Consider the following 16,420-nt stretch of genomic DNA (forward strand, 5'->3'; position numbering starts at 1 on the left):
AACTTTCTCTAAGTCTACAAATGCTAGAAACGTAGGTTTGGCTTTCCTTAATCTTTCTTCTAAGATAAATCGTAAGTTCAGTATTGCCTCACGTGTTCCAGTGTTTCTACGGAATCCAAACTGATCTTCCCCGAGGTTGGCTTCTACTAGTTTTTCCATTTGTCTGTAAAGTATTCGTGTTAGTATTTTGCAGCTGTGACTTATTAAACTGATAGTTCGGTAATTTTCACATCTGTCAACACCTGCTTTCTTTGGGATTGGAATTATTATATTCTTCTTGAAGTCTGAGGGTATTTCACCTGTTTCATACATCTTGCTCACCAGATGGTAGAGTTTTGTCAGGACTGGCTCTCCCAAGGCTGTCAGTAGTTCCAATGGAATGTTGTCTACTCCGGGGGCCTTGTTTCGACTCAGATCTTTCGGTGCTCTGTCAAACTCTTCACGCAGTATCATATCTCCCATTTCATCTTCATCTACATCCTCTTCCATTTCCATAATATTGTCCTCAAGTACATCGCCCTTGTATAGACCCTCTATATACTCCTTCCACCTTTCTGCTTTCCCTTCTTTGCTTAGAACTGGGTTTACATCTGAGCTCTTGATATTCATAGAAGTGGTTCTCTTATCTCCAAAGGTCTCTTTAATTTTCCTGTAGGCAGTATCTATCTTGCCCCTAGTGAGATAGGCCTGTACATCCTTACATTTGTCCTCTAGCCATTCCTGCTTAGCCATTTTGCACTTCCTGTCGATCTCATTTTTGAGACGTTTGTATTCCTTTTTGCCTGCTTCATTTACTGCATTTTTATATTTTCTCCTTTCATCAATTAAATTCAATATTTCTTCTGTTACCAAAGGATTTCTACTAGCCCTCGTCTTTTTACCTACTTGATCCTCTGCTGCCTTCGCTACTTCATCCCTCAAAGCTACCCATTCTTCTTCTACTGTAGTTCTTTCCCCCATTCCTGTCAATTGTTCCCTTATGCTCTCCCTGAAACTCTGTATAACTTCTGGTTTAGTCAGTTTATCCAGGTCCCATCTCCTTAAATTCCCACCTTTTTGCAGTTTCTTCAGTTTTAATCTACAGGTCATAACTAATAGATTGTGGTCAGAGTCCACATCTGCCCCTGGAAATGTCTTACAATTTAAAACCTGGTTCCTAAATCTCTGTCTTACCATTATATAATCTATCTGATACCTTTTAGTATCTCCAGGGTTCTTCCATGTATACAACCTTCTTTCATGATTCTTAAACCAAGTGTTAGCTATGGTTATGTTGTGCTCTATGCAAAATTCTACCAGGCGGCTTCCTCTTTCATTTCTTAGGCCCAATCCATATTCACCTACTATGTTTCCTTCTCTCCCTTTTCCTACACTCGAATTCCAGTCACCCATCACTATTAAATTTTCGTCTCCCTTCACAATCTGAATAATTTCTTTTATTTCATCATACATTTGTTCAATTTCTTCGTCATCTGCAGAGCTAGTTGGCATATAAATTTGTAATACTGTAGTAGGTGTGGGCTTCGTATCTATCTTGGCCACAGTAATGCGTTCACTATGCTGTTTGTAGTAGCTTACCGCACTCCTATTTTTTTATTCATTATTAAACCTACTCCTGCATTACCCCTATTTGATTTTGTGTTTATAACCTTGTAGTCACCTGACCAGAAGTCTTGTTCCTCCTGCCACCGAACTTCACTAATTCCCACTATATCTAACTTCAACCTATCCATTTCCCTTTTTAAATTTTCTAATCTACCTGCCCGATTAAGGGATCTGACATTCCACGCTCTGATCCGTAGAACACCAGTTTTCTTTCTCCTGATAACGACATTCTCTTGAGTACTCCCCGCCCGGAGATCCGAATGGGGGACTATTTTACCTCCGGAATATTTTACCCTAGAGGACGCCATCATCATTTAATCATACAGTAAAGCTGCATGCCCTCGGGAAAAATTACGGCTGTAGTTTCCCCTTGCTTTCAACCGTTCGCAGTACCAGCACAGCAAGGCCATTTTGGTTATTGTTACAAGGCCACATCAGTCAATCATCCAGACTGTTGCCCTTGCAACTACTGAAAAGGCTGCTGCCCCTCTTCAGGAACCACACGTTTGTCTGGCCTCTCAACAGATACCCCTCCGTTGTGGTTGCACCTACGGTACGGCTATCTGTATCGCTGAGGCACGCAAGCCTCCCCACCAACGGCAAGGTCCATTGTTCATGGGGGGGAGGCCAGCTATACACACAGTGAAAAAAGTTCATGACCTAATCATCCACGAGTCACAGCCTCTGCTTATAACTTTTGCCATGCTGATCCCATCCCAGAAGTCGAATATAACCTTCAATCTGTACTAAAATCCATAGGCCCTTCCTGGACGCCCCATTGTAAATGCTTATTGTGTTCCCACTGAAAGAATTTCCACTCTTGTTGACCAACACCTCCAACCAACTGCGTGAAACCTAGCCTCCCACATCAAAGATACTAACTACTACCTTCATATTCATCACAGTTGATGCCACATCCCTATACATTAAAATCCCTTGTGCCCATAGCCTTGCCACTATCAAATACTATCTCGTCCAATGTCTTTCAGGCTCCAAACACACCACCTCATTCCTTACACACCTTACCAACTATATCCTGACTCACAGCCCAGTATGCTGAAGGTCTCACAATGACCTTCACAGGCAGGCACTAGCCTTCCCTCCCCTGCCCTCCACATGTAGTCCACAGACAGATTGCCTGTACCATATCCTCACACATCCCCAATCCCCACACCACCCCAAAGAATCAGTTGAAGTGCAGGACCTCCCCCTTGTCACCTAGTATCAACCTGGACTGGAACAACTGAACCATATCATTTGTCAGGTCTTTGATTCTCTTATTCTGCCCTGAAATGAAGGACATTCTACCTAACCTTCCAACAACACCCAAAGTGGTGTTATGTCACCCACGTCATCTACACATCATCATAGTCCATCCCTATGTCATTCCTACTCCCCATCCCTTGCTACAGGGATCATACCCATTCGGTAAACCAAGATACAAGACTTGGCCCATCCACCCCTCCCCCCCCCACCCCACCCCACCCCACCCCACCCCACCCCACCCCACCCCACCCCACCCTACCTTCTGGCCCCCCAGTGCCTCCTACTCCCATCCTTTCACAGGCTTATCCTATACCATCAGAGGCCAGGCCACTTGTGAAAGCAACCTTGTCATATACAAACTCTGCAGCAAATACATGCACAGCTTTTTATGTTAGTATGACTACCAACCAGCTGTCCACTGGGATGAGTGGCCATTGCCAAACTGTCGCCAAGAACAAAGTTGACCACCTGTTGGCTCAACATGCAGCTGAGCGTAACATGCTCAATTTCAATACTATGTCAGAAACTGGGCCATCTGAATTTGTGCCTCTGCCACCAGTGTTTCTGAATTACACAAATGGGAATTATCTTTACAACACACCCTCTGCTCTTGTTATCATCCTGACTTCAGTATGCAGTAACTTGCTGTCCCTCCAAGCTTCCCCTTGCTTTGCCCTGTAACCCCCTTCCAGTTCGTGTCCCCATGTCATCTTCAGTGTGCAGTGCTCCCCACTGGCTCCAACAACTGTGCACCCCACCTGCCTGCCTCCTCTCCCTTTCGTATTCCTGGCCGGTGAACCAGCTGCATCCCTGCAAGCCACTAGCCACCCATCATCAGTCCCACTCCCTGCCTCCTACCTCTTTCCCCCTTACCACCCTACCCAACGCTACCCCCACCATAACCTAGTCCACACAGTTTGGTACTGTTTGTCCAGCTGGCACCATGTAGGGGTGTATGCATGTTCTCACAAGTAATATGAAAAATTTTAACTGAACTGGACTATCTAAAATTAGAATGTTCTTATACTTTCGCAAACGACATATGTTTCTGACTAAGTTTATTCTTGTTATGAAACCAACTACTTCTATTTTATTTTTTCATCCTAGTACTTTGGTGAGCTTCCATGCAGTTTTCCAGATCTTTCTAATCACTTTCATTTCTTTATAAGCTCAGTGAACTAAATATTTTTCACCAACTTTAAAGAGAACACAGGTCGCTTTGGAATGCTGTAGATGGTCTATAACTGATACCAGGTGGTCATAGACCCTCCACCACTTGCATAATACATGCCAGTGAAGTGGTCTATTCAGTGGTTAGTCATAAAGTTTTAATTATTTTTTCAAACAATAGAAAATCCTGGCTGGAATAATGACATTATTATGAAAAGGATAGATTGCTACTCATCATATAGCAGAGATGTTGTGTCACAGATAGACACAACAGAAAGACTGTTAAACAAGAAAGCTTTCAGCCAAAAAGGCCTTTGTGTGTGTGTGTGTGTGTGTGTGTGTGTGTGTGTGTGTGTGTGTGTGTGTGTGTGTGTTTTGTTTTGTTTTGTTTTGTTTTATTCTGATGAAGGTCTTTTTGGCCAGAAGGTTATTTACTTGATAGTCTATGTGTGACTCAATATCTCCGCTGTATGGTGAATAGCAAGCCATCCTTTTCATAATAATTAATAATAGACACGCCCTCACTATTCCAAATTTTAGAAGAGAGGGGATTAGATCCCAAAACAAGAGAAATCATAAAACAAACACTAATTAACACAAAATTTAAAGTAAAATTTGTGGTGGAGGTCTCAGAAACCTTCGACATTCAAACAAGTGTGAGACAAGGTGATGGACTCTCTCCTATTCTGTTCAAAATAGTTATAGGCAACGTTATGGAAGTATGGGAGAAAGAACTCAAGAAATGTGAGGTTTGCATGCCAGTCTGACTGGGCGTTGCCAAAAATAACCTCTACATACCATATCTTGCTTTTGCGGATAACCTAGCGATGCTAACAGAGGATGAGCAGACTGCAATCAAACAGCTAGAAATATTCAAAGAATGTGCAGAAAAAGTGTGTTTACAAATTTCATTTGAGAAAACTGAATTTTTTTGTTCAAAAACAGAAAATAAAAGCTTGAAAACAAAATATGTTAAAATTGATAGGGTTCCATAGTTTAAATACCTTGGAGAATTCATCGAACTGACAGGTATTGAAAAAATCTTGCAGCTACATTACCTCCAAAAAATTAAAGAAGGATCACATTTAAGGCAAAACCTCTACAACAAAAAATCCATATCAAGAGGGGCAAAAATTCGACACTACAGTACTGGTATAAAACCAGCAACCCTCGATGCAAGTGAAACACTAACCCTTAACAGAAAACAACTTTAAGACATCAAGAAAGAAGTGAGGAAGATCATCAGGAAAATTCTAGGACGAAGACCTAACCAAGATGGTTATAAGCTACAATCAGTTAAAACAACAGAAAAGTTTTCAAACATCGAAACTGATATCAGGAAAAGGCGAATGAAATTCTTTGGTCATATCAGCTAACTACCAGAAGAGTGATTGATGAAGAGAATAATAGATTACGTAACCTCACTTAAGAATCCCACACCTTGGCTAGACGAAATTCGAAAGGGCCTAAATAATGCAAAGATAAGACCAACTGACATTCTATAAAGAGACACCTTCAGAAAGAAAGTAGACAAATGGAAAGTTATATCAGAGCAACCAAAAGAAAAACAGTACATACCAAAGTGGTCAGATGAGTATAAACAAGACTTTTTGGAAAGAATGAAAGCGTACTGGAAGAACAAGAAGACTTCAGAGAATAATTGATTGAATTATTTGCTTAACGTCTTCCATTTCTGGGGAGAATTCACCAGTAATAATAATAATAATTATAATTAATTTTTTGTTTGTTTTGCAGTTATCGGGAAACATGTTATCAGGAAACATGTTATTAGTGATGAGGCAGTCCTTAACACTTGCAAAATCAATTTTCATATGCTTAGGCTTCAGTCACAGTGTCACCGATGACGGTCACTAAACATCATTCCCAGAGATTACCCAGTAACATCAGCTGACAGCTTAGTCATAGTGCATCTGATCTCCTTTGTCAATTTTTGCCAGGGAAGAGGTGATTACAACCTATTCTGTCAAGAAGGTTAGAATCTATTTTAATATAGTGAGTCCTATACTCTTTTTTTCCGTTATTGGAGTAACGAGATGAGTTTTATAAATATGAGACAAAGAAAGATTTCCTATTATATACCAGAGATGATTTATGAAAACATTGAAATCCAAGATTACAAACATTCAGCAAAACTTCAAATAAACCCAGCAAAACAAACTTAACCTTCAATGTCTGTCATGCAGTATATGTGTGAAACACAAATATAGATTTTTTTTAACAAGATACTCTGAACATCTAGAGCACTGAAAAGTGAAAAGAAGTACATCACATTTGCGCAAATTCAAGCATTGAAATTGACATACACCACCCTTCTCACTTCAACACGTATTTTTTGTGGTTACGATCTAGGCTTAAAATTTGCCTTCTCAGATTTCACCTATGTTGCGGATGACATGCTGCATTTTAATTATAAACATGAGACTGAGATGGTGTGGCAGCCATAGAGTATGTGTAGTGTAATATAAGGTAATGTGCAATTAATTTTGAAAATTATTATTAAATTTTTAAGTTATTTGAAATTTTCGCTTTCCAGTAAAGTTGCGATTTCAGACCATAGATTTTGAGACATATCCCTGTTGTTATATTTCTCATGCTCAGGACACTATAAAATCTTTCTTCACATACCAAACTTGAGAGTTTCTCACAATCCACGTTTTGCCTGTGTGAACATTGCATGATTTGACTGAAGAAAACGAACTGATTTATATTCTGCCAACTGTTGTCTAAAGCCTGTATGTTAGAGCATCAAAATGGGTTGCACCGAGACAATGCACATTCTGGCATACTGATTTTGAAAATATTGGCCGTCTTCAGTTGAAGCTGTTCATTGCCAAATCTCCTGATGTTGGTGCTATTGTGACTGCAGCCTTATTGACATTTCAAATATGTTACTACTCCGGTTATGATATGCTAAAGTAGCAGAGATGGATGTGCCTGTAATTCTATCACATGAATCATTCAGGGTGCATAGTCACAGCTATTATCATCGTTATTATTATTATTATTATTATTATTATTATTATTACAAGAGATTACTAGCATACATACTCATGATACTCTATGATAAATCAACGTATTCTTGCTCTTTATTAGATCTGTTGCCTTTCAGCACCATTTCAGTTCCATTGCAGATACTAAAATTCTGTAAGCAAATGGACTGTACCTTCGTAGTACAGTTCACTACTGACTTCACCACAGAAGGCACAAAAGACAAAATCGAAACAAGTATATTTGTCTTAGAGTTCAGTCCCAGTATACTCATCAGGTACAAAGCTGCTGCAAGTCGTTACAGAAAAGGGACAACTGGTAGTCCACATGGGGTGCAACAGCTCAAGTTCTACAGTGTCACAAACCCACAGGGCATATTTTATAAAACAGAAATCATGAACAGGTGACGTATTTTATTCAGGTCATTGCAGAACTTTGGATGGTAGAGTTTAACATAAATTTGAGAACTGATGATGGTTTGTTCAGGATATAATTCAAGGAATTAATCTTACTTCTAATATTTTTGTATTTTGCTTGGGATTTATGTTGTTTTACTGTTGTTGCTGTTGTTATATTCAGCTGAAACAGGCAGCATACAAACCCACCGTAAGAAACATAATAAATACGTCCTTTGGATCCAGTATTTTTCGATTGTACCTAAAGCATACACGAGTTGTGCCATTATTATAGTTAGTTATATGTTCCATAGATCATTTGAAATGATGTGGAACTAATCAGTTTACAGGATATTTATACGTGATTCATGTGAGCATTAATGAACACATGCTGGCAACCAATTTTTAAGTAGAAATTCATCACTGGAATAGGAGGAGTTGTGCAGGAGAAATGGTTTTAAATTACATTTAAAATTTGCTTCATTACCTGTCACACACTTTGTTATTGACCAAATAATAAAAACATTTTTGTTGCTGTGCATTGAACTCCTTTCTGAGCCTCTGACAGCTTTAATAATGGGTAATAATTTTTCTGTCTAGTGTTGTAGGCATGGACATCACTGTTCTTTTGAAATTGTGATGTATTATTTATGATGAATTTAATTAGTGAATATGTGTATTGTCACAGTTCGGTTACAATGCGACATCCATGGGTGAACACCGCAATTCCATTTTCATGGAACCATGTAATAATTTTTTGGAAAACATCATTTACCATCCCTTCTGTTACTTTCTCTCCAATGGGATTTATTATAAAACTAGTATTGTCAGCAAAAAGTACCAATTTTGTTTGAATGTTAAGTGGAAGGTCATTCACGTATATCATAAATAGGAGTGGACCCAAAATTGAACCCCATTGACTCCATTTGTGATCTCTTCCGCCCCCCCTCCCTTCCCCCCCCCCCCCCCCTCTTCCCAAAAAAAATAAATAAATAAATAAAAATTGTAATAATAATAATTCTACCTTTCCAACTTTTTCTGAATTAGTCAACATAATCTTTTGCATTCCTTTTCTTAAGTATGATTCAAACCAGCTGTGCATAAAGCCATCAGTTCCGTAAGACTTCAGTTTTTCTAAGGGAGTAACATGATCTACACAATCAAATGCCTTGGAAAGATCACAAAAAGTGCCACTTGGTGATATTTTCTTATTTAAGGCTTGTACTATTTGATGAGTGGATGTATAAAGAGCATTTTCAGTTGAGTAACATTTCTGAAATCAAGCTGTGATATTCCAAGCAAATTGTTTCCACTTAATTGTGACACTGCTCTTGAGTACATCAGTTTCTCAAATATTTTGGAAAAATATGTCAGTAAGGAAATTGGACAATAATTGTTTAAGTCTGTCTTGTCACCTTTCTTATGAAGGGATTTAACAGTTGCATATTTCAACCTGTCTGGAAAAATTGTCTGTGCCAGTGATGCATTGCATATATCACAAAGGACATTATGTATTAAGTTGGAACAACTTTTCAGAATTCTGTCTGAAATTCCATCAATCCACATGAGCTTTCTTTTAAAAAAAAAAAGTTATAATTCTATTAATCTCATTGTGAAATGACATTTTTTATATATTCCCATGCTTCTTCAACTGAACCATTTAATCCTATGTTTGATGCTACATTTAGAAAGTGATTGTTAAAAGGACTTCCAACATGTGAATTATCAGTCACAACGTTATCGTTTAGTTTAATTGTTATGGAATCTTGCACACTGAAGGGCTACCCTGTCTCCTGTTTGAAAATGTCCCGTATATCATGAAACCTCCCTTTTACACTTTTCCATGGACTGAACCAAAAAAGTGTAAAATGCAGGAAAATGTAAAATACAGGAAAGCATAGGAAATACGACAAGCAAAAATGAATAAATTACTCTTACTGTCATTCTCATTATAGTGTTCAGAGTTTGAAATTAAAACAAATCAAATTTTGCCTATTTAAAAAAAATCTGAAATAATTGATTGTGTTTGTTTCTTTCTTGCAGCAATTAGCTATAATTGTCTCCCCACAGTATATAAAGCATGAAACACATTATCAAATCCTAATGCACTACCAATATAGTGCCTCAAAATGTAAATAGCTTCCATAGCTTCTCTACTGCTTGGCGCGACTGGTTCTTCATCACAATCATCATCCTCCTCTTCATCAATCACCTCTCTCTTCCCTTCTTCAAAATGTTTGGTAATTATGCTGTCTACTTTTGACACCTCTGAAGTATGACTGAAGCCTCAACACTAGCCTACTCTTCAAATGTAGATGATGTGCCTATCACAGAAAAATCTTTAGGCTCTTCCGGTGGTTCCTGTGTGTTTTCTGGGAACTTAGATCCTTCTTTCATGAAACAATTCAATAGAGTTATAGGAGTCGCATCTGTCCATGATTTGCTACATAATACATAGCATCCAAAAGCGATATGGTCATAGATTTTGAGTCCGTGCCATTATCATGCATAAATACAGCCTTCTGGAGAAGCAATTTTCTAGGTTTCCATTAAAATGAGTGGATGATTCCCAGATGTAACGTTTGAAGCTCACTCGCACAGTTAAGAGGCAGGAACACTAACTTAATATATAATAATAATAACTGAGCTGCAGATTGTCAGGCTGTGCTGGAGATCTGTTATATAGCAGAATTATTTTCATATTTTATGCCCACATTTCAGCATCCAGTGCATGCATGTTGAATGTGAAGATGGAATTGGTCATCCATGCAGTGCTGTTAAAATCCTAATTTGTGGGCAGAGTCCTCACATTTTTGAAACACATTGGCTTTTTAAATTTACCAATTACCAAAGGAGGTAATTTTCAGACCCATCAGCATTAACCATAAGTAAAATAATTATCCTCTGATTACTCAGTTTCCCATTGTGGCATTTATCACCTGTAAAACATAATATCTTACTTGCTAATATGTTATAGAGAAGACCAGTTTTATTAACTTTAAAAATATTTTTGGATCGTACTTTTTGAAGATTTTTGCAATTCTTTTTTTCCATTGATCCACACTGTCACTATCAGCATACTTTCACAACACAATTGATTATAAACAATGTCACAAGAAGTTTTAAATTAATCAATCCAACGATTTTATACTGCAAAGTTAGTGATCCCCATTTTTGCAGCACATAAAGTGTCGTTTCTCTCAAAGTGTTACCATGAAGTGGAATTCCCAATGCTTCCATGCTAACAGATAACTCTTCAATGAATTTACCCAAACAATCATGTGCCGATGACCAAATGTATTTATGCTTTTATGCCATAGAACTTGACTGTCTCGCATTGGCTTCAGTGTTGGGCCAATTTCTCACAATCATATTCAGGGTAGAAGTGGGAAGTCCTAGGTCCTTCCATAACTGAACTCACAATGCAGCATGCAATTCTGCATGTTGTAGAATCGTCATTTTTTTTTTTTTTTCCTTCCTCAGAAATACTTTTTCTATCTTTTCTTATCATTTCACTTGTAGGCACCGATTAAAGTTACTCCAGAGTGCGACCTTTACGAACACAGTAAAACAGGGATTTTGCTTGGCATGGATTCTTCAAGTCCTTGACAGGATTCCAGAAGTATGTGGCACCACATGTCTGTGCACATGTCAAGCATCAAGCAATTCCCGCAGATTACGAGATGGTGGTTTACGGGCATGCAGTTGATATCTGATAAGTGTTCCAAAGAATACATATCAGACAAATCTACTGGCCAAGACATCAATGTGAATTCACTGTAATACCCCTCGAACTACTGTGCACAATTCTGACCTTGCAACACGGACAGTTACCCTGCTGGAAGATGTCATTGCCTTAGGGGGAGACTTCAAGCATGAAGTGTGATGCAGGTGTTCCACTGTAATGTTCACACAGTTCACTGCTGTTATGATGCCTTCAGTTACCACCACAGATCCCATGGAAGTCCAACTCATTGTACCCTGTAGCATAATTCTGCTCTCACCGGCCTGCATCTGTGGTGAAGTGCATGTTTCATGCAGCCGTTTGCCTGGATGAAGGTGTGTAAGGACCCAACCATCGATCTGGTGTAACAACAAATGTGATTCATTTGACAGACAATACATTTCTATTGATTCACGGTGAAAACTCGGTGATGCTGTGCCCACTGCTACCATAACTGATGATGATGTCGGGTCAACACAGGAACATACAGGGGTCGTGTGATGTGGACCTCCATGTTCAACAGTGGCCTTTGAACAGTGTGTTCTAAAACACTTATGCCTGCACCAGCGTTGTACTCTGTTATCAGATCTGCCACTGATTGCTGCCTATCCAGGATTACACATTTACCACTGCATTTACCTCTATGTTTTGTGATGAGATGTGGTCGTTCAACACCATATGGCCTATTTGTTATTTCACTATCCTTCAATTACTTTCCATAGGTGCTCACGACAGTAATATGCTGACAGGTAACCAGCTTCGCTGTTGCAGAGATTCTCATTTCCAGGCAGAGCGCCACAACAATGTGCCCTGTATCAAAACCGCTTATACTACTATTTTCACTGCAATAACTGCCCATTTGTCTTTCTGCTGCTTACAGTCTTTTCTTACTGTATCGTGTGCCTGAGGCACCACTGGAACGCTTTCAGCTGTGCAGTGGACGGGGTCATAATGTTTTGCCTCCTCATTGTAAATTTTACCTCCTACTGTTAGTGAAATTTAATCAAATAGTGCATTTTGACCAGAATTCGTAATTAAAGATGCAGTACCCATTTTTATCTTTTAGCAACAAGATTATTTCTTGCCTAATTCTTGTCATGACATGTTGGCACGATTTGGAACATCCCCTGTCGAATGTCTTCTGTTTTCATTTGCGCCATCTTAAATGATGTGATGGTAATGACGGGTAACAACCAACATTCTGCTCATTGCATTGTATTACAACTACTTTAATTTAATTTCATAGTCATTTATACAAATAAACACTGCCTTTGAAGACAGCTGTCTCTATAATAGGCTTCCACTAATCATTGTTACTTCCATGTAAAATACACTAGTCTGTACTAGGTGCGCGGTTTTACGTTGTATGACCTGACGTCAGGCATAAACGTTCCTCCTCAAGATGCTCTGTAGTATGACGATGATCTCCACCCTCTTTCTCACCCAGGACATCCCTGAACAGTTCCTTGTAGGCAACAAGCTGTAGATTTCATGCCTATTGTTCTCTGTTTACGAAGAGCGCCAGCTTTAGTATTTTTACTAATATTGTGTCACAAGTTTTATAATGATTATCAGTTATAAGTCTCACATTAGAGGACGAATATTATTTTAATGTGGTTTCGCAAAAGACTTTTGCTTCCGTGTTTCATTTACACCATTGGATATGATCGGAACAACGAAGGAAGTGTGTGTGTGTGTGTGTGTGTGTGTGTGTGTGTGTGTGTGTGTTGATTTGTATCATCATAGTGGCACTACTAGCACCAATTTTATACCATTGGTGTCAAATTTCAATAGAAACCATCTCTCAGATATAGAAACACGCCTGCAAACTTCATTTTATGTGGCGTTGTAATTGTTTTTTCTTTCTTCCTGTAATGAATTTTTTCATTAAAAATATGTCTTGTTTTCAGACCAACAGCTCAGTTCATGGAATCGGTACTAGAAATAAGAATAATCTTCAAATTAAAAGTCACTTTCTTTGCTCCAGAAAGGTGTCAATTATTCAGGAACAATCATTTTCAATATCTTGTCATCAGCCATAAAAAGTGTCACTTGTAATAAAAGCCATTATAGAGGAGTCTAAAGTATTCATTTGTGACCAACTCCTACTCCATTGATTAATTTCTTAGTAGAATCAACTGATGTTTGTGTGTTACTAATAATATCAAAAAATGCAATTATTAATACCACCTGACTTCATTACAGATTCAGTGCAGTAATGCAATGGTTGTAAATAAGTGTTGCAAAACTATTTTTTTATTTGATGATGCCTGGCTACTAAAATAATTTAACAGTGATCATAAACACCTCGGCATATTGAACATTTGCATGTTTTGTGACAAGTTATCTATTAGCTTTTAAGTAGAAATGTATTTATGATTTTTATCAACTTATTCCACATAAGTGAGGACTGCTTCCTTAGGCTCTATATAATGTATATGAGCATATTTGTTATTCATTGTAACTATTTATTGTGTATTCTTCTTTTTATACCTTCTACATCCTGGAAGATCTCCTCACTGTGGATCTATTGGAAAGGAAATCTAATCTAATAGAAAATGAGTGGTTGCAGTCCTACCTGGAACATAGGGTACAAAAGGTAGAGATAGTTAACACATTTAATGACTATAAATTTTTAGTAAAACAGTTGTCAGACAAAACACACATAAACATAGGTGTGCTTCAGGGTAGTGTATTTAGCCTGACACACACACACACACACACACACACACACACACACACACACACACACACACAAACCAACTTTCCAGAGAGCATACTACATACAGAAAAAGTTGTCTTTGCTGATGGCGGCAACACCATAGTCTGTGATAAAGCACCAAAACTCCTAATAGAAAGGCAAATGATACCCTCAAAGATGTTTTTGCAGGTGGACATTATATAATAAATTAACTTTGAGCAGAAAGAAAATAAACAGTATGAACTGCATCATGTAGAGGGTAAATCACTATCACATTAAGTATAGATGAAATGAACACAAAGTTCTTAGGGATGAATACTGAGTGTCAGTTGACATGGAATGAACACACAGACATACCGGCAAATGAGGAGGAAAATTTTGAGAATGTGAGAGCATTGCTGACTCTTAGAATTAAAAACTGATATTGCAAGAGGATTTGAAAAACAAATTGACCAATAAAATTTGGAATAGCGAGATTTTTTTGTAACAGAGTAATGAACAATACCTTTGGAAAACTTTATTACACAGAAAAGATTTTGCAACCTGAAAGTCTCTGTGGATAGTAATTTTTTAATTGAAAGGGCAACAGAAAGAGAGGACTAGAAATTATAATGCACATTGTTAAAGGTGCTGGCTTTCATTGTTGGAGGTTAGTGAAAAAGCACTGAGGACTGCAAAGAAAAGGAGAATTGTGAAAATATTTATTTGTCTAGCCCTACTGAGGACCTGATTACCGTCTAAATATTATTTTTCTTCTTCCTAATAAGCATAGTTTACACTTTCCTCTATACCTTGGTGATTTCTGGTAATGTTTATTTTCAGGAGACGAGAGAAGTTACAGACAGTGCGCAGCTTGTTCTACACTGCTTACTGTTCAACAATTGGGTTTAAATTCAAGAATGGTTCAGATTCTGGACTTGGAAGTCTTTTAGGTAACATTGCTGAAAAGGTGGGGATTTTATCTGCACAAAGGACGTCACTCTGATGGTGATTATATTTTTGTTTTCAATTTGTTTAATAAATAAAGTCTGAAAGAAGAGACATTATTCAATGTGAGACTGCAACAAGTGATAATATACATTTGTATACATAGACATATATATTATATATTTTTATATTTGTTGTGCGGGTAGAGTACACATTCTAAAATGGAAATGTGGTATGATTTTCTCAACAAAAAAATTGTTATGGGAAATTCATATGACACCAGAGGGGTTGTGCATCTCATTTACTCACATGACCATCAGAAACCAGAGATTAAATTTTGAATGTTTTATGCATTTACTCTATGAAGACCTTTGCTGAAATATAGCAGTCCTTTTTCACTCCTTCACTGTGTTGTCTCTTTCTGTTTCGATATGATTGAGTCACACATCTGACTTGTCATGTATGACAAACTGTGATCATATACAGGTCGTTTAGGTCTTCAAGTGATATTAGTATGTATTTTATATTTCAATGTTGTGTATTTTTACGTAACATAATTGGTGTTCACAGATACTGCCATAATTATTATTATTATTATTATTATTATTATTATTATTTTTCTTTTCATGGAGTGAATCGATTATAAGAACACACAATTAGAACTGTTGCCAATGATAAAATAAAAGCTTTAAATTGGTATGTCAAGATTTATATTAGTTAAGTACCTTAAGCAGAATTTTATTCACATTTGTTTTTGTGCTTTATGATACCAACAAAAGAAACACAAATTATTAATCCTGGACTTAGCAAAAGGAGCAATATGAACTTTTTTTTTTTTTTTTCACCGCATTATAAGAAATCAATTAATTAGTTGTGTTAAGACTGTCAGTATCCCAAACAGTTAACATTGGACATAGTTCCTAATGAACAATAAGCAACTAAATGTACACTCACAATAAGATTTGTTGTTATTACAAGAGTTTATTTAAAGTAAACTGTATTAAATTGTGCATTATTATACCTCATTTTAAATTATAATATCTAAATTGGCACATTAACCATAGTCTGTGACTTACAATGCACCATCTGAAAATTTTGTGTTTTTACTAGTACAGTTTTAAAAGCTGTCTCTTTACTTTTGTATAATATTTTGATGGGTAAAGATGTTCACTCATTAGTTGTCTGGATATATTTAAGCTGAAGAGTAGTTAGTTCTATATACTTAATGCCCTTTCTCTACCTCAACTCCCTCCCTCCCCCCCCCCCAAAATAAATAAATAAATAAATAAAATAAATCCCTTTCTTCAGATGCAGATCAGATCCCAACACTGTGACTCATTCACTATTGGATAGGACAGTGAGTTTTTGGGCTCCCATCGTGTGGCTTTAATCTCTTGGCTTGCTTTTATCAAATCCTGTAGTAAAAAACAGCACCTATCACAGTTGTGAAAATATTGATCAATTTCTGCTGAGGGTACGTCACATTTCGTGTTAGTCTGCTTGCAATGCATTATGTAAAAAAATTGAACTTGGTATACCAGAATTTTCATTCACAACTTTCAGTCAAGTATTGAAGTACAAGACAAAAGTTAAACGTTACTTTTGTCATTTATATTTAAAAAT

At 37.4% G+C, this 16,420-nt stretch overlaps 1 protein-coding gene across 1 annotated transcript in view; it reads left to right on the forward strand.

The window, feature by feature from the left end:
* LOC124721883 (myotubularin-related protein 14) overlaps window positions 1–15,405 on the forward strand; it is a 148,374-nt gene extending 132,969 nt beyond the window's left edge. The window contains exon 10 of the mRNA XM_047247033.1: window positions 14,693–15,405. Coding sequence (XP_047102989.1) covers window positions 14,693–14,855 — 163 coding nt within the window. The 3' untranslated portion in view covers window positions 14,856–15,405. The remainder of the gene's footprint in view (window positions 1–14,692) is intronic.
* Window positions 15,406–16,420: the final 1,015 nt, after the last annotated feature.

This window comes from Schistocerca piceifrons, chromosome X (genome assembly GCF_021461385.2).
Source record: "Schistocerca piceifrons isolate TAMUIC-IGC-003096 chromosome X, iqSchPice1.1, whole genome shotgun sequence".
Lineage (NCBI taxonomy): Eukaryota > Metazoa > Arthropoda > Insecta > Orthoptera > Acrididae > Schistocerca > Schistocerca piceifrons.